The sequence below is a fragment of the Synchiropus splendidus genome, chromosome 10 (genome assembly GCF_027744825.2).
Source record: "Synchiropus splendidus isolate RoL2022-P1 chromosome 10, RoL_Sspl_1.0, whole genome shotgun sequence".
NCBI lineage: Eukaryota > Metazoa > Chordata > Actinopteri > Syngnathiformes > Callionymidae > Synchiropus > Synchiropus splendidus.
The window spans coordinates 23,109,129-23,128,066 of record NC_071343.1 but is presented as its reverse complement, the minus strand read 5'-3'; the positions used below and the strand labels follow the sequence as shown (position 1 = coordinate 23,128,066).

General features: G+C 40.5%; 2 protein-coding genes across 7 annotated transcripts in view; both read right to left on the bottom strand.

The window, feature by feature from the left end:
- The window catches only part of lrch1 (leucine-rich repeats and calponin homology (CH) domain containing 1), a 70,032-nt gene extending 66,433 nt beyond the window's left edge, over positions 1-3,599 (bottom strand). For 2 of the 6 annotated variants that reach the window (XM_053878215.1, XM_053878216.1), the window contains exon 1: positions 3,204-3,597. In XM_053878215.1, coding sequence (XP_053734190.1) covers positions 3,204-3,429 — 226 coding nt within the window. In that variant the 5' untranslated portion in view covers positions 3,430-3,597. Of the gene's footprint in view, positions 1-3,203 lie in introns of all 6 variants that reach the window. The other 4 variants (XM_053878218.1, XM_053878221.1, XM_053878217.1 and 1 more) reach the window with 3 other exon arrangements.
- A 10,226-nt stretch (positions 3,600-13,825) lies between these two features.
- Positions 13,826-15,554, bottom strand: LOC128765807 (ADP-ribosylation factor-like protein 4C). The gene has a single exon (XM_053876939.1). It carries the CDS (start codon positions 15,119-15,121, stop codon positions 14,543-14,545), a length of 579 nt encoding a protein of 192 aa, XP_053732914.1. The 5' UTR covers positions 15,122-15,554; the 3' UTR covers positions 13,826-14,542.
- Positions 15,555-18,938: the final 3,384 nt, after the last annotated feature.

Sequence of the window (18,938 nt, the reverse complement as noted above, 5' to 3'; positions counted from 1 at the left end):
ACTCCACTGATAAGTTTCATCATAAACCAGTTTAAAGAGAGACTGTATTGTGTCCAACACATGGAGTAAAATGAAAATGTATTTATCGAGATAACTCGAGATAAGATTATTATCGCTGAAATGACAACATTTATACATGATATATATATATATATATATATATTTTTTTTTTTTTTTTTTTTTTTTTTTTTGTCCATATCACCCATCCCTATTCTCCGTCAAGAAAAAAATGACAACCAAATTTTTGTTCACAATGTGTGCATCCACGGACTCGGACAAAGTATGAAAACAAGACACTTGTTATTGTTATTATTGGAGGATAACCACGCCGAATTCAAGAGCTACCAAGAGGCTCAGGTACGAATACTAAAAAAAAAAAAGCAAAGAAAATTAATAATTTGATTCAAGTTCGTATTATAAAGTTTCTTCAGTTTCAAATTGTATTTCTGAAATCAAGGTTTTTTATTTGCAGATTTGAAACTTTTTTGACAATGACAAAGTTCAAAACTGATGGCATAGAAATGGCTTGGGGAGCTTGTTCTTGCTCCGTGGGCAAGGCAGAATCAAGATTGAATCAAGACTGGCGCCGTGGGCCTACTGCCGCACACGCAAGTTGTCATCTAAGCTGTTGTCTAACACGCTTCCTACGGTAGGTTTTGGTAATTAGGTTGCAGGTTTCTGGATAAAGTGAAATATTATCACCACTGTATTGTCCATGTATTTTAGGATGATATATGTGGGATATCTGAAATGCAGAGTCGCGCATGCTAATAGTCTAGGACGGTTCACCTGGAAAGTCATTCAGTGTACAACCTCCATTGCTTGTATCACTTAACTTTCTACATATGTCCGTCTTGGATTTAATAAATAGCAAATGCCGATGAGAAGCCTTCAGAGTTCATGTTTTCCTGACTTCCTGCTGTGGACTTACACTGACCTCTAGTTGCCTTCTCTAATTAATACACAATCAACAATAATGGTCAACAGCTGACTGAGCTCTAGTATCGGATCGGAGGAATATTGAAGTATCGGGATCGGATCAGAAGCCCAAAAATGTATCCCTAGCATGTATCCCCACATCCCTAGTCTACAGTATCTTGATTTAGGACATGTCTTCCATTCCACATTCTGAGAACGGTGTAGCACTGGAACCCATTGGGCAGAATGATCAATGAAAGCTTACCTGAAAGGACCTGAGAATAGACCAAATAGAACATTTCATGATATCATTTGAATGTTGCAGCATGTTAAGTAAAGGCGACATTTGTCAACAAAATGTTTTACTACTCCCAGGAATGTCTTTCTTAATAGGTGAAACACAATATTCAGAATGATGTCCTCACAATCACCCAAAGACAAACTGGGTGGGCTGCCATAATTTAGTTTTGCGCACTTCCGAGCAATAATGCATTTGTGTGCCTGCATGTATGATTGAGTGTCAGTGAACGCCACTGAAGCTATGTGTCCCAGGGTGTAATGGGATCAGCCTGAAGGAGGGTGATGTGAAAACTGTGTAATTTGGTCAATTGTGTGTTTGTGCATATGTCTGTTTGCCTTCAAGCGTCAAGGGTAGGGATGACCTACATTTGGGTGAGGGGAGACTGTTCCTCTTCATTTATTTAAAGAGATTTGGTGTCTTTCACATTTGAGCAGTGCATTTTCACTTTGGAAAATAGCTCAACTGCATAAAGCAAAGGCCCTTTTACGTGAATGGCATACGCTCAGAATGGTACGGCCAAAATATTGCTCCGATTAAAAATCTGTGGGTTGGTTTTGTAAAGGATTCCAGCAACAGCATCTTCCTCAGAGCACCTGCTCACTGATGCTATTTAACCCCAAAACTTTACTGAAGGCGTTGCAATTTTAAATTTGACTCAATAATACGTTGCTGTTAAAATGACTCAATAGAAATGAAATCCAAGCAGGAGGAAAGGTTTTTGCCTTCATTTTGAACTACAAACACATTTTGCGCAAATGAAAGTAAAATATAACAATTAGACATGTTTGCAGGTTCATCAACCAGTGCACCTCATATGCCATCTAGTCGGCTAGTCGTTGAGATAGTCTGTTACTTGTCAACTATCAAAATAGTCATTAGTTGCAGTAACAAAAATGACAATAAAATGAAAATATATGCATCAGAAAATAACTTGTAAAATCATACAAATGCCACAAGGATGGATAAATTTGGTGTCATCTTAACACAGGGTTGGCACATGAGGCAGATATGAAGGAATAGCGTCAGTTGGTGGACAAGTTGGGGCTTGTGAGATTGCTGAATTGAAACCCAAAAACAAATCTAGTGAGAATGTGCCCGTGATGTTACTTATGAATGAAAGTTTATTTTAATCTCTTACAACAACATCTTGTAAGTAGCTTTATGACATTTCTATATCCATTATGTAACATAGCTACATTTTTATTTCATTATATATATATATATATATATATATATATATATATATATATATATATATATATATTCATCATTCTCCTCGTAGATTTTAGAATGAAGAATAGTCCCTAACATTTCTGCCCTTCATTCTTACCTATTTTTCCAAACAGTGGTTGTGTGTAACTGTGCGCAAGCTTCGTGTTAGTGTCACTCAATTACTCCTGATCTCTATCGTCTCTTGCTTTTATTATGATTATTATTATTATCTGTGATGTGCTGACTGCCACCTCTTCATGACCTGTGACCTCCATGTCTCCAGGACCCAGAGACGTGCAGGTCGGATCAGAGCCGACTCTTTTGTTATTACTGTTATTTTTATTTATTTATTTGTTCATTATTGCACATTGTAGCACTTTCCTTGTTGGTGGAGTCCTTACTGATATTTGCAATAAGGCCAATTCTGATTCTGATTGTCTTACATGAAAATGTTTAATTTTAGCTGTTGCCTCTTTTGCTCATGAATTGAAATAGATTGTGGCATCTTAGTATTGCATTTAAAGGGTCGCTTCTTCACTGTTCAACAAAGAAACAGCAGCTTGCCTAGGGATCCCACGGAGCTAGAAACGGCCCTGCCTAGCATTTTCCATCTCGTTTAACGGAAGACAACATCTGGCCTGAGGAAGCACATTGACGTCAGATCAGTGAGGGTTTATTTATCAGCATGTTCCTAAGTATCTAGATACTTTCAGTATTCGAAGGGTCAGAGTTCAAAGGGTCGCGGAGAATAATTTGGTCTAGTTTAACTCACCTGCTTGCACTGTGTCGGAAAGATCGTGGTTGGCTGCTGTTCGAGGGAACTCTTTCAGTTTGCGGGCACTGAGGTTGAGAACACCGCTGGCCGCTGCCACATCCAGCGCCCTCTCCAAGCCCCGGTTGGGCGGCGGGTTTCCGTTCTGATTTTGGCCCAAAAGAGAAGACTCGAGCTGTGTAAGAAGCGGCAAAGACCGAGCAGACTCCGATCCCAAGGTCGCCATTGTTTCGCTTTGGTTCCAGGCAGCGATTTGGCGTATTAATAAGGAGAGCGGCTCCTCTACAAGGGGAACAGTTACTGCCCCCGCCTCGCGTCGACCTGTTCGGTTCCTTGCTGCGAGTCAAGTGAAGCATGAGAGCTGTCAGAGCTGTTTCCGCTTTTTAGTTTTGTATACATAACAATGAATATATGGTCGAATCCGGTTTTTTTTTTTATTTGTCTTATCTACATCTGTATTTAATTTGTTCCAGTTGGAGTTTTTCATTTTTTTAAAATATTACCTACAACTCATTGCATGTACGTAATATACTTCATTTCCGGTGCAAGACGTCAAAGTCGAAGACTGCGCATGCGCTATACAGTTAGTTCTGTACTGTGTTTTCAAATTAAAAACTGTATAAGAGGGGCATCTAGTGGAATAAGCGACTATTGCATGTAGCTTTGCAGGACATTGTTTTTACATTGATGATGCTTTAACCATTGCATTTTCAGGGCGCAAGTAAATCAGAGACTGACATATTTTTATATTATTTAATAGGGTGCACATTAAAGTTGTTGGCCACAATCGTTCACTTCTTTCGGTGTTTTAACTAATTAACTGCGTGCTTATCTTCTTGTAACTTGCTGTAATCTGGTCACGGGTTCCTCTCTAACGCTATCTTTAACATTTCTAATTTTTGTGTCTTTTCTGTGTGGAGCATTTATTGGCTATTTCATTAGACACATAAATGTCATCTCACATTCATGGCAAGCATAAGAGCTGAGGTAAATAGCTGAGTTGTCATCTCACATGTTGTTGTGCAAATGAGGTAAGGTGCTGAGCAGAGGCAAATGTTTTAAGCAAAATAACAAATTTTGAAATTGAAAGGTTATGAAGTGAGAGGCACTCTAGCCAGTCGTAACAAAGGAAAGCGGGTACCTTCCCCTACCACACTTCATTTTGCAAACTTGCATCTCAGACGGCCAAACTTTTACCACAATGAATTGTGATGGGTGCTGGTGGCGTTTTTCACAACAAGATTTATTTTAAACACACAAACAAACAGCAAAGCATGTTTTTGTGGAACATGTAGCACCATTTCAAGTTGTGTAGAGTGTAGAGGATCAGGAAACATGTTCACAACTCTAGTTGTAAACATCATTCACATTTTACTATGAGAACAACAGGAAAATTACTACATGGAGTGCATCTCTGTGCTGCATGAAATCCGGGGAGGTTGGGTATTTGCCGTCCGGTGCAGGTGTTTGGACTTGTATCACCTTCCTCGCTTCTGATTGGCTAGAATGCATCTCCTCCCCTAACCTTAATCTTAGCACATTTCAAATTGAGATATTTTGTTCAAGAATACACAACATATCTTAAAACTATGTCTCTGCTCATTTAGCTCAGATGTTCAGCTCCGGGTGACATTTCTGCTCACCTGTTTATATATAAACAATGCTCTTCTGTATCCCCTTGGTTATTCGTGTGTTTTCTGAACAATTAAAGAATTGTACGCACGCTAACTAAGACAGTGTTTTGTTACGGGCATATTGATGCAGTATGAGATGCTAAATACTCTATAACCAATATTTGTGGAGATTCGGTTTGGTGCAGGAAACGCCCTAATTGGAAAATGGCAAATAAAAGTCATCTCAAGATCATTTATTTTCTCGAGATACAAGTCACAGTATTGACTAAGGCAAAGTTGCTGAAGCATTCTGATCAAGTGCCTTCTACTACGTGGCCAAGCTATATGGACTCTCAGTGTGAATCATACCTAAATGAAAAAAAAGCTGATCAACCGCTCTGTGTACTGTATATAGTATCATATATTCAGTATCACCTTTGTTGTGTGTGTGTATTTTTTAATTGATTGATCAATTGATTGATGGAGCAGCATCACATTCCAGGTCAACCAACATTACGGAATAATTTCATAGTAAAATTTGAAGATGCTTTGGCCTGACAAAAAATATGGCGCAAAAAATAAGGTTCATCCATAACGAAGATTGACCGGTCTTTTTGGTATTGTAAGCACAGGAGCAAAAGTAAAACGTAGTTACACAATGACAACACACGAGGGAAGCAAAGAGGACTAATCGTCTGGAGAGGTTACATTTTAACTAGTAAGATTTTACGTCAATACCGTGTCAATGTAAGGTGTGTATGATCCATGGTTGGCCAAATACCATCATTTTCACAGCTTGTGACAATTTTGAGCTTTGTTGGTTGTTTTTTCAACTTGGAAGCATGTTTTTTGGCTCAGTCAAGACAGTCAATTGCAGTTGAAAGAGTGTCTTGCATGGGTGTCAAAGCATGTTTTTCCAGACAAGTCTGGAGCTGCAAGGCACATTCCTGTGTCTGTCAGCGTGTAATATGGTGAGCCAGTAAACTAGAAGGCCACTGCTAGTCATGAAAGGAAGGCCAGGGAGCAATAACTAGAAAGTGCACTAATCTATTCACAGCAGATATGGTTTCTGGTAAAGAAAAAAAAAATCCACTGTCCCTGATTGTGCTCACCATAGAACATTTCAAGTTCAAAAGTAATTGGAGTTACTTTCTGCAACACAAATATAAACATGGATTGAAACAAATTGGAGTTTAGCTTTGTAGTACAACTCCTTACCTCCGCGAAAATGATCCTGAGATGTTTTTTACGAACTGCATCCTGGGTTTAAATGACAACTCGAGGTAACTAACCAGACTTGTGACGTGTCTGTTATCATTGTTTGTATAAAGGTTCATAAATATCATATTTCCCCCCGTCTTTAAGTTTGTTAGAACTTAAATCAAATTAGGAATCACAATTTTATGTCAATAATTATTCTCTCATGAAATAAATATTCACTTTAAACACTGCTGACAACAAATGATGTCTACATAGATCCAGTGGACAGGTTCAATCGCTCTTCCACTTCTGGTGTGAATCTGTCCCTCATCTGGCTGCCGTGGCTCCAGTTGAAGAACTGCCGGAGCAACCCGAACCTCTGTAATCACTGTTTCAGTTGGAAACGTGGCTTTCTGTGGGGAGTGTGTTAGAAGATGTGTGATATAATAGTTACACAGTTGTCAGATAGCTTGTCATGCAGTGTTTGCAATGTATTATAGGAGATTGAAATTGACATTTATCTATATTCTACTTAGAATTAGGCTTTGTTTTGTTACTCCATTCCTGACTTGTCATTTGTTTCTTCCACTGAGCGTCACATACTTGCGACACATGCTGCTGACTGTGCAGTTCATGGCAGTGAATGCCTGAAAAATTACCCTCAAATCCAGAACATTGTTGTGATCAGGTCAGTGATTGGCTGGGTTGAGTCACTGATGGGGCACCATTTCTATCTTTCCTTGAGATAGAAATTTGAAAATAAACACATTTTATTATTCTTATTATTAATGAGAATTCTAAATTATTAAAATGCTCTGCTGAAATGCTGGAGAAATGTCATGCTTACATGTTGGTATAAGAGGGTGACTGAGAATTCCTGTTAGCTGGCATCACAAACTCTTCTTTATTGGCAGTAAAAGCCCCTCACAAACACTGTTAATAAACAGCCCGGGTATAAACACTGTATTGTTGTGTTAAACGGGAAAGTGGAAAACATATACCTTGGCTTATAAAAGTGATAAAAGGAGAGGTTCCATTGTGTTTAATGGCCTGCAGAAAGAAGCACCCTCTGGTCTACCCCTTGGTCAGAAGGAGAAGCACTTAATGGAAGGAGGGAACATGACTACAGCACAGATGACGCCAAGATCAGAAGAGATTGCAATGCTGGTATCCATGATGAATGAATCCATTTTACAAACTTATGTCCTGCACTCCAGTAACAACTGTGTTTCTGAGATGGCATAGAAAAAAAACCCTCTGATGACTTACAGTATATCTAGACTTAGTTGGTCACACATGAAACCAGTATCATTCATCACAACTGATCTACAACTGGCTACAATATGAAGGTAAAATGGGTGCAAAATGGACCAAACAATACCATCTACGGTGGGGCGAATATCCGTCAAATATCCAATATCCAACTAATTTGACCGCAGTTAATTTGACCGCTAAAGGCGAGAATGACTTGAAACTCAGTTCTTAGCTAGCTTAGCATTTCTTGAAAATGTGAAGCTTACCATACCCTCCCCAAAAAAGAATGCTGAGCTGCTAACATTGCACATACAGCGACCAGTCCGCATATTTACTCAGTCGAGAAAAGAAATTTTGTTTTGTAATACTTTAATTCACCCAGCATTGCGACGAAGAGGCTGGTTTCATCAGATTTGTTGCTGGCTCCAGCGCACTCCGAGGCGGTGCAAGTGCGAGAACTCTGATTGGTAAGACTGGCTATCGTTTCCTATCAGACCCCGCCTCACAGACCTGCAAGCGCTTAAGTTGGTTTTGCACCCAATATCTCAGTCCAGGAGGAGCGAAAGACGGAGCACACAGAGATCGTGATTTGTGCACTAAAAGGCTTGTGGGGGTTTCATCGTTTTAGATAATTACTTGCTGATCTCAGCACTTTGCTTTTAAAGAATTTCAGATCGTAAAGGAGCTAGACCGTCACAACAGCACATTCAGAGAAACTACATGAGAGCAGCTCAGTCATCCTTGTGTTCCTGAGCTGGAGCTTTAATTTGTTGACATCCAGCTGGTCTGCGTTTGCACACCTGGTACTGCACACAAAAACCTGTTCACACTTGCAAGTCCAGAGTATGCTTCCATCAGCCTCCCTCCCCCCAGTCTTGCCTGTTTCAAAGAACTTATGGCAAATACCTTTTCAACACATATGATGAATTAACATAAAAATGTATAATTCTGTACTTGGGCCAGCAAAGCCAGATTGAATAGCAACTAATAAATAATGTCATATTTGGGGTTTGGCTCTGTAACGGCAAAATGGATATTACTATATTACTTGCTGTACAGTGTCTCCTGATGATGATGGATGACGACGTCACATCCACAGATTGATCAGGTTTTTAAAGACACTGTAATGAGCCAGCAAAACCTGAAATAAAGGATTTGATGGAACTTTTATATTGGTAAAACATAACGTTTGTCATTAACCGGTCGCTTGTGACGTATGTCTGTTCTTCTTGCTGACGTTATTGCGTTCATTTGATATCACACCCAAACCTAAAGTAACTTGTGTGCCTGTTGAAACTCAGTGCTCTGTCGACATTACAATTTGTATCTTTAAACTTCACAGACATCATCATATCTGAAATCTATTGCACATTTCAAACCAGACCAGAAAATGACATTCATCTCTCCATTTACGCCTGTTCATCAAGTTTTATTTGTTAACCGAGGTCCCATGGACCAGAAGCACAGTCCATTCAAAAAATGTTTGCAGATAGTTTAGCCCGACATGGGGAGAAATATAGTAATTTCCCTTGGATGGACCATATTGTTGGATTTATTAACTAACAGACCCTATTGTGCTTTCCATATAGATGAAATGTCACCTTAATGTCTGATGAGTGAAAAAACAATATGCTTTCGGAGTAATTTAATTTTGAAAATAACAAATATAGCTTCTGCATGAAACGCTCATTTTCCCTTTGCCAACAGTTCTGATTATGTAATTGGAATTGACACTAAAGTTTGTTTTTATAACACACAAAATAGTACGGGGTTTATGAACACTGCACTGAGCACTGCAACACTATTGTGAAGACAAAAGAAATAACAACAAATACATGATCTTTTCAGTTTAAACAATGGAACCTCTGGCACCAACACGTCCTCACTCCCATGGCGTCATGTATTGACGTTGGGAAAGTTGCGTTTTGCGTCCTAAACTGACAAAAAAGTCTTCTAGGTCACATACTGACACATGGGTAGTGCGATACGTGAATAAAAAGGCATAGCTTGGGGTTAGGGCAAGCTATGGGATGGTGCTCCATTGAATTTATGTTTAATAACGTGTATGGCATGGACACTTATAGCTCCCTCAGAATGGTCTGGTTGAAGTCATAATGTGATATGTGGGACTGTTACAGGGGTGACATTACTCAATTGATTCCACATCACATCTGATTAAGGTCAAACAAGGTTCATCTAATGTCTTAAGTCTGATGACGATAAAGACAGCCTTCAGTGTTGCAGTGTTGATGCAGAATCGGAATCAGCTTTATTGCCAAGTTCAGTGAGAATCCCACCACCTAGGAAAGTGCTTTGGTACATAGGGCAATAATGAACAAAAATAAAATAATAATAATAAACAAAAAAGAAATTAAAATAAAAAAATAATTAACAATAACAATAGTAACTAAGAAATAAATAAAGCACAAACAGTAACGGATGTTCACAAATTCATCACGAAGGGGAAAAAGCTGTTCTTGTGACGAGACGTTCTCATCTGGACTGACTGCAGCCTCCTGCCTGAGGGAAGAGGGACAAACAGTCCATGACCAGGATGATGAGGGACCTGATGGTCGGCCCACATTTGAGGTCCTTGATGATGGTGGTTCCCAGGAAGCGGAAGGAATCCACAATGGATATGGACGACTCAGTCCATATCCAGTCATGAGGAGGAATGGAGGAACTGTGACTCTTCTGGAGTCCACGATCATCTTCACTGTCTTCCAGGTTGTTGTGGCTTCACCAGAACACCAGCCTGTCAACCTCCCTTCTGTAGACCAACTGTATTGAGTCCAGGAGGGGAGCAGTGATAGAATTCAGGTGGGATGGAATCAGGGGGACAAAGGACTTCATGACCACCGACCTCAGTTCCATTGGTATGTAGTCATGCAGTCCTGTGATTTTTAGTTTTCATAGTTTAATGTTCTTAAAGCAGGCTGGAACATGACAGGACTCCAAGGACACATTGAAGATGTCCGTGAACACAGGCACAAGGTCGGTGGTACAATGCTTCAGGATGGCAAAGGAAACTCTTTCCAAAGATTCAGCTTCTTGAACTGACTGAGCACAGCCTGCTCCAGGATGTCAAGAGGAGGAGGGGAGGGGAGGGGGCGGCTCATCAGTGATTATGTTCTTCTTTGTTGTGTCACTAAGAGACACCACAGTCCTTTGCTGCAAAGTGGAAGTGGGGGCTGGAGAGTCCACAGAGGTGTTGGGGCAAAATGACTTCTCAAAACATCCAAGTCCTGCGCAAGAAGGTGGTGGTTCAGAGTGGGGAGCACATGGCCTGTAGTTTGTGACTACCTTGAGATTTGGCTTGTTGAAGTCACCAAGCTGACACAACACAGAGTCTGGAAAAGTTCACTCCACATGCACGCGTTGAGCCTTGTGAACGTCCGCGTTTGACGGAACGTACACAGCAGCCAGAATGAATGAAGCAAACTCACGCTGGGAAGTACAATGGCTTACAGTTTACTGTAAGACATTCCAGAGAGGGAGAGGAGTGTTGAAAAATCACTGACACGTCCATACACCAGCAATCTTGGATGCACAAAAGCAAAGGTCCTTAGCCTTCGGTTTTGTCCTGGAACCCGGTCCACGCAGTGATGGTGGAATCCCACCAGATGAAGCGCATTGTCTGTTATGAGTTTGCTCAACCACATCTCTGTGAAAGACAAAATACAAGAGCAGGAAAAGTCCCTGTTCCTTCTCAACATCAGCCCCAGTTCATCCATCGTATTGCAAAGCGAGCGGACATTGGAGAGGAATATCCCGGGGAGGGGTGTGTGCGATCCACATTGGTGAGGGCAAAACGAGTGCACCTGCTCGTTTCCTCTCCTCAGTCTCTTGCGTCTCGGCAAAAAGTGGACTAACTTGAAACTGACACCAAAAATACAGTTAACAAGTCAGAGTGATAGACCTGATATTAATCAACTCATCATGGGTGTAAGAACACACATGCACTGTCAAAACATAAGAGCAGGCAAAATAACACACACAATAATGCCAGGTCAGCCATCTTCAGCGCCACCTTGAATTCACATAGGCGCAACGTCAAAATAAATCATGTTTTCCTTCCTGTGTCCCGTTCCAGGCGGGGGTTTCTTCTTCACACAAAGAAGGAGCACATAAATTCAATGAAAACAACTGAACAATGTAGCACATATGTCAGGCCTGTATTACTCAGTAATGCTCAAATAGCCAGCGGTCTAAGTAACTAATAACATAAATTACACATTAATGTTACTAAGTACATTTTTGGGGATACTTGTACTTTTGTGAGTATATTTTAAGTGAGTCACTTTAGTGATACTTGAGAACAATTAACACTATGTAATCTGTCTACTTTTAAAATCAAAAGTCTCTACTGAGTATGCTGACAGTTTAAGTTCACGTTTAAACCGTCATCGCAACTGCTATATAGCCTCCTCTGTTTTTCAGCATCTCTTGCTATGTAGAATCTGATTTTTGCCTGACTGCTGTTAGTCGGTTCTTTGTTTAACTCTCATGAGTGATTGTTCGTGCTCACTACGCTGTGGTATTGTGTATCCCATTGATTGTTTTGTAGTTGTCAGCGATTGATTGTGCACTGACTGTACAACCGCAGTTGCCTAAGTGAGTGGAGAATTTCTCCTTCAGTTTTAAACAAAAGTAACAGTGTTGCAGTGTTTCAGACGGACGTCTTCTTTTTCCTCAATTTAACTTCCTAAGAATCATCGCGAGAACGCACATTTTGGAGGATTGAGGTTGAGGATTAAGGAAGGAGCCGAAACTGCACTACTGGTGTGAAGCAGAAAAAGTTGACTTGCTTCTGCCAGGATCAGCTGTAGTTTGTTTTGACCCCTGACCTCACCCTTCCCCCATGGATAAATGACTGCAGGCCACAGGTCCTGCGCCTGGAAACTTCAGCAGCCATTTCTAAAACAACCCTTCCCCCCACACACGGGCATGGTGTTTTCTAATATACAACTGACAGCTGCTGACTGATCTAAAGCAATTGTTCTCATGCACAGTTTGATCCTAAAAAGAACGAGAGATTTATAGGTAACTGTTCCACCATTAGGTGGCTTAATTCCCTCCGATTTTAACAATAAATCGCTGTGTGTCCTCCTCCCATTCCAAAACTTCCCAGTTACAATACTGTAGGCACAGACTTCCAACTGCTTGCAACTGTAATAACTAAACCAATATTCAAAGAATCCGCTCCACCTCCATTGATGCTCCATTCATCATTCATCACATTCAGATTATTAAACCCTTGTTCAAAAAAGAAGCAATCTGTCCTATGTTATTATCACATAATATCAAATTAACAAGTTAGACTTCTTTATTACTACTGAAACTTGGCTAATTCACGGTGACTGCTCCCCACTAATAGAAGTCCTTAATATCTGTGCTTATCATCTCAACAGAGTTCTCTGAGCTCTCGCCACTTTTTACTCCAGAGTTTGAGAGACTCCTCATCCTAGGTGACGGTACTGTTCATGTCACCTGCCTGAATATAGGGCTGCAGAGCAAGCAAGTCAATGATCTGTGAATAAATATACTTGTTAACTTGGACATTGTGAGTTACTTTATCATTCAAATTGTTATGTTTGGACCAGAATAACAGGTAGAAGGTCCACATACGGTCAAATATTTTTTCTCTCTTCGTTCTTATTTTTTAATTTAAGAAGCATATAGACAAAAACATGTCCTCACTGTCATCAAACAGAAACTACATATTTGTGAAAGTGAAGGTGTAGCACGATTGATGGTGGAAGAGCCGAGTTTTGCTTGCTTGTTGCTGTTCCAACGGAAAGGCCTCAGATGACAGAGCTGCCTTTTTTTTTTGAAGACCCTCATTGTGTAAACACCACAGAAAAACATATGAGCATGCAGTCTCATGACTAGGGTTAGCGTTAATTGTTAGCTCTGGCCTGATGACTGGAAAACTCCAGTCCGATGTGTATTGTCTGATTTCCACCTGGACACAAACAAAATGACATGTCTCTCTTCTGAGCTTCAAGAGTAGAATTGTTTTCATCTTCCACATAATTGCTGTGGGACAAACAAACAAAAAAAAAACCTAAAATTGAATGAAAATAATACTTACTGCACATTATGACAAACAACAGAACACTCATTTTGGAGCATCTTCCCTGGCTCCCCATCATTTCTTACTTTATTTACCTTGTTTATTATGACCTAGATGGAATCATTTTCACTGAAAATGTCGTGACCATTACACAAAAAGATGCCAACCAGTATTTTAATCATTTTATCATCCTCGTCTGTGGTTTCCTGTTTTCTTTATTATTATTACTTAAATGTGACATTCAACAATGTTTTCCTTGGTGTTAGTTTAAAAACTAACTGACTACACGTTATTCCAAAACACTTTCCTAGTTAGTGGGCTCCCCATTGACCATGGCAATAAATTTGATTCTGATTCTGAAAAAAGGAATCACGTCCCTGTGACTTGTCCGATTTGATTTGGCGGAAACTGCTTCTGATGCACGTGACAGTTTCATCTGAGATCATCTTTGTTTCTTGTTGTATGAATTTTGGTTCCACAAATTTAGGCTTTAAGTATCCATCTTTAGTTGGCTCAGTGAGCATAAATAAAAGCCGCTAGCTTTCAATTTGCTTGTTTCAGTGATCACTCTTCGAGTGGTATTTTTAACAACACGGGCACATGGTGAGACGAAGCAACTTCTCAGAACTGAACAACAAATGGTATTTGTGCGGTTGTGTTGCATACTCCTGAAAACACATTTGGCATTCAAGTATTATTATGGTGAAAAACTTGAACATGCTACATCCCTGCCCACAAAACCTCCTTGACAGTTGTGGGTATACTGATTTTGGAGTTTATTTGCTGTGCTGAATGGTGCGACAAAAATAAAATAACAGTCAAAAACAGTTTATACCTTTAATATTCAAAAAATACTTCAATTTTGACATTAAGTACATAAACCACCTCCTATCTTACAGTGATTAGCATCCGTTAGGATCTAAAAAAAGTGCACAGTGGGAGAGCTGCTACTCTCAGCCACCCTCTGAGTCAAAGGCTATGTCAACGATCCAACAAACAACAGTGACATGACATCCATGAACAATTGTGAGGTCTGTTGTGCCAGAGGCAGGGTGGGGGGCATTTTACATGTGAAATGAAAAGCAGCAGAAAAAACAGGCCCGCCTGTTAATGGATTTTATCGGTATTAGGTTGTGTGTTATTGATAAATCTTCAGCAGGATGATCACAGCAGCCTGACATGACAGCAGATACCCATCACCGTTTCTTTTTCTGTTTCAACAACTTCCGTCGCTTCACAATCATCTCATACAATCTGTCCATTCCCTCGTGAAGTCCCTCACCAATGATGGCGCAGGCAGGCTGGATGTGGTAGCTGGTCGTCGGCGTGAGCTCCTGCAGGGCCAGCTGTTTCTCTATATCTGCCACTGGCAGAGATTTGGGCAGATCCTGCTTGTTGGCAATGACCAGGAGTGGTGTCCCTTGGTTCTCTGCAAATTTGGTGACTTTGTGCAGTTCTGTCTTGGCCTCTTCGAGCCGGTCCACATCCACAGAGTCCACCACATAGATGATGCCATCAGTACAGCGACTGTACGACTTCCACAGGGGGCGCAGCTTCTCCTGACCCCCCACGTCCCAAAAGTGACAGCTGATGCCCTTGGCTGTGCCATTACTCAGTCTGATCTTCTCTGTGTTGAAGCCAATCGTGGGGACAGTGTTGACGAATTCGTTGAATTTGAGTCTGTAGAGTACCGTGGTCTTCCCTGCAGAGTCCAGACCGAGCATGACGATGTGGAGGGACTGGAAGGCAGAAACGTTGGAGAAGCTGTTGCCCATATTTGACTGCTATTCAGTGAATTCAGCCACCGATCTCACTTGACTGAGAAATAACTGCGATCCGCTTTGAGTCGAGGATGTTACTCCCTGCGTGGCCCTCAGCAACAGCGGGGGACGCGGTGCGCCTCTGCAGGACGCACCACTGGTCATTAGTATTCTCTACACACGTTCACATCCATTTAGCGACGCAGTCTTCACTCCAACCCGGCACGGGGAATTGCAACACAATGACGCGTTCACAATCAGGCGTTCCAGCGATCCTGTAGGCTCCCGCGCGTTTACATTCCACAAGAGGGATTAGAAGAAGGGTGCCTTCGACTCCTTGTGCTGTCGCCTCTTACTTGTGCTAAAGTCATACAATTACGTTGGGAAGCAGTTTCGTCCCGCGTTTGTCACCACGACAGACCTCCTCGGTCGCTGCGGCGGCTAGACAAACAACACCGCAGAGCAGGAGGCAGCCTTGCCAGAGCCCGCCTCTTCGAAACCACTGCCAATCACGCGTGGATTTAGACCCCGCCCCATCGGGACATGTGCCAATCACAGAGTCGGCAAGACCATGACATGGAACTGTTTTTAAACGAGATAAAACCTTGCATAGTACATTTTAAACTTTCTTTCTTATATTCACTTCAACGTCAGAGATGATGAAACACAAGAGCATAGATCCGACACAAACATTGATTTCGTTATCGTAGTGTCACCACCACCTTTCAAAGTTTAACGGCGCCATCTTTTGGTGAGAATTATTATTGCAGGAAAAATGCAGTCAGTATTTTATTTTCTTTTTAATTTTTTAAGTACAGCAATATGACTTTTCACGACGATGAGGCCTGACTGAAATTGAAAATAGTTTTTAATACCATCGGTCTCTAATTTTCTTTATTAATTCCGAATTTGAAATTCAGATGGTGACCTCCACGCTGGTGTCCTTGTCGTCTCCTTAAAACGTCCAGAATCACCACGACTCCCACTGTTTACTGAAGATGATCATACTTCGAAATAAGGTCACACATACTGTACAACTGGAAATGTTAAATACCTCTGTGACCGAAGTGATGGTTTTATTTATCATTCCAAAAATATTTTCAAGTTTTGATACAACCTTATTTAAACTAAAGCTCTTTAAATGTCTTGATTTTGATTTTATATATTTTATAAGACTTTCAAATACATTCAGAGTAGTGGAAACCCTGGCCATGTAGTGAAAAACATCCCTGAACAAAACATATTGCTTTTATCTGCTTTTGTTCAGGGATTGCTCCAGGTTTGTTGTTGTTGTTATCATCCTAGCTGCGACGTGTCTTGTGCGTGTGTGTGATCAGTTAACCAGGAACTCCTGCACTTACAAAGGTTCCATGTTGTCTGGAGAGCAAACTGTTAAATTAAATTAAATTAAATTAAAGGTTTTGTTGTAATTAATTAATCATAATAATGTTGTAATTAATGAATCGTAATTAACTCGTTAAAGTCCCACCATTAATATATATGTTTATATAGATATATATTAATTACATTATTATTAGTATCAATAATAATAATAATAATAATAATAATAATAATAATAATAACAATAATAATAATAAAAGATTGATGTGTGTGATAAAATGAACAACTTTCCAAGTTAGCGATAAAGTTCAATTCACTGAGCCATACAGACCCATCATTTCCAAATGTACCGTATTTTCCATACAAGAGACTATTGTGTGGAATATTACCCCCACCCACCAAATTTAAGAAGGAAATCGATCTTTTTCGTACATAAGCCGCACCGGTCCATTAGCCAGGGGTGCACTGTTGCCGTCTGCACCACAGAAATGCACGAGGATCAAGTGATCCAGAGTGACTCATGAAACAATCTCAGCAATGTTCTGAACTTGAATCATGAACTCCTCACATCTTTTTTACATTTTAAGTGTTCAAAATGTGCTGTCTTCGCCCTCCAGTAGATCATCTCATTTGGCAGAGCTGCGGACACGTGGGCGAAAACAGCGCAATTTGAGCGCATTAAAGGTAAATAAAACACCTGTGATATCATTGGTTTGATGTGATGAGGTTCAAAAGTTTTTGCCAGTATTGAAGCTCTTTAGACTGTAAAAATTAGGGAGAGCACTCAGCGGATGCAGCTGTCTGTCCAGCTGTCTGTCTGAAAGTTCCCTCTCTGGATGATGCAAAATTTCAGATTCAGGTGGCGGCTGTATCATGTCATCAGATTTTGTGATCGGCAATGACAGGCAGTGATCAGCATTTATGGATCACGCCGAGCTCAGCCTTTCATAATCGGCGGCCGATCGATTGGAGCATCCCCGGTTGAAACCCATATATTAGCCGCCGACATAGAACCTTTGGGGATATAGCGACTCTGTTTCCAAGTGGGCTGGGTTTGAGTAGCATCAAGTTGTTCCTCACTACATTCATTACACTATTAATGTGGTCATAGTTCCTTCTCATCAAATGACACCTTACCAGCTTCTGTGTTCAGTCTGGTATAGCACATCCAGCTGTGTACACCAGAGCATCTCCCACAAGACCACCAACGACCAATAACATTTGTCAAGTGCAAATGTTATTTTCCATTACTTGCATTTCTGTTCAGTTTTCAAAGTCAAAAACACAAAAACAAAAAAAGTTATAAAATCAAAAGCATTCTTTAATGTTGGAAATCTGAATCTTTTTTTTTTTTTTAATTATTGACTGTAGAACAGGTTCTGACTGTAGGATAGGATAGTCTCTCAGTGACATGATGGCTTGAGTGGAGTCTTTACTAAAAATATATGTGCAACAATTGCAGTCTGATTTCATTCACTGATTTGTATGAAAAGCAAACAAATAAAAATGCACAGATGGAAATTTTAAGGGGATTATGACCTTCCAACTGTAGTTCAAACTCTACGGAAATTAGTCCAGGGGAATGGAGGAAGCACATGATTTAGTGGTCTTTGTGTTCCTTTTCTTTATTCATGTACATTCACCTTTTCATCCAACCCAAGCTTCTGGAAACAATAAAATGTTCTCCTTTCATTTTGATCTACACTTCGTCATCTTTGTGTCAGCTACTTGTTCCAAACCGTGCATCATGCCAGGTCTCACTGCTGTCCTATAGAGGCTCTCTCTTGTTTACACACACGTATTATGTCCTATTTCTACTGAGCCTCATTCCTCTTCTTTCCACACTTTTTTTCCAGCTCATCATCACACTCTATAGATCACTATATTGTCAGAAAACATCACTGTCAATGAATGAATGAATGATAGTCAACTAAAGCACACCTCACTCTTTCACTGTACTCATACAGGTCCTGTACAACCCTCACATACACTCTGATGCAACTGACTTCCTCATACAGTAACACACTTCCTCCCCACAAACTATGTAGACACGGTGGAACGACCTTCTCTGTACTTCTCTATCAATATTATCAAATCAAACAAATCTGTTGTCCTTGTTCTTGACATAAATTACTGATGCTAACTTCTCTAAGACAGGGCTGTTCTTTCCCATACAGTACCTTCGTGGGGTGACACAGTACCTTGGTCCCTCTATATTATTTGAGGCTACTTTATGAGCATCCAATTTTCATCAAGGTTAATGATAATCATGGCTTTGGTGTGTTTTGGTCTTCTGAACATTCAAAGCCCAAGGCCACCCTGACACTGACTTGAACAGGATTCAAGCAGTGAACCCTCCAAATGGTCGACAACCCACTCAACCATCGGAGCCACTATCACTTCCATGAAGTAATATATTGCATCCTGTGCTGAAGTTGAAGTCAACCTTCGACTTCCAATTGAGGCACATTTTTGGTCCCCTATCTTTGTT

Coding starts and splice junctions, on each gene's coding strand:
- LOC128765807 (XM_053876939.1), bottom strand. CDS start 15,121: ATGGGCAACAGCTTCTCCAACGTTTCTGCCTTCCAGTCCCTCCACATC.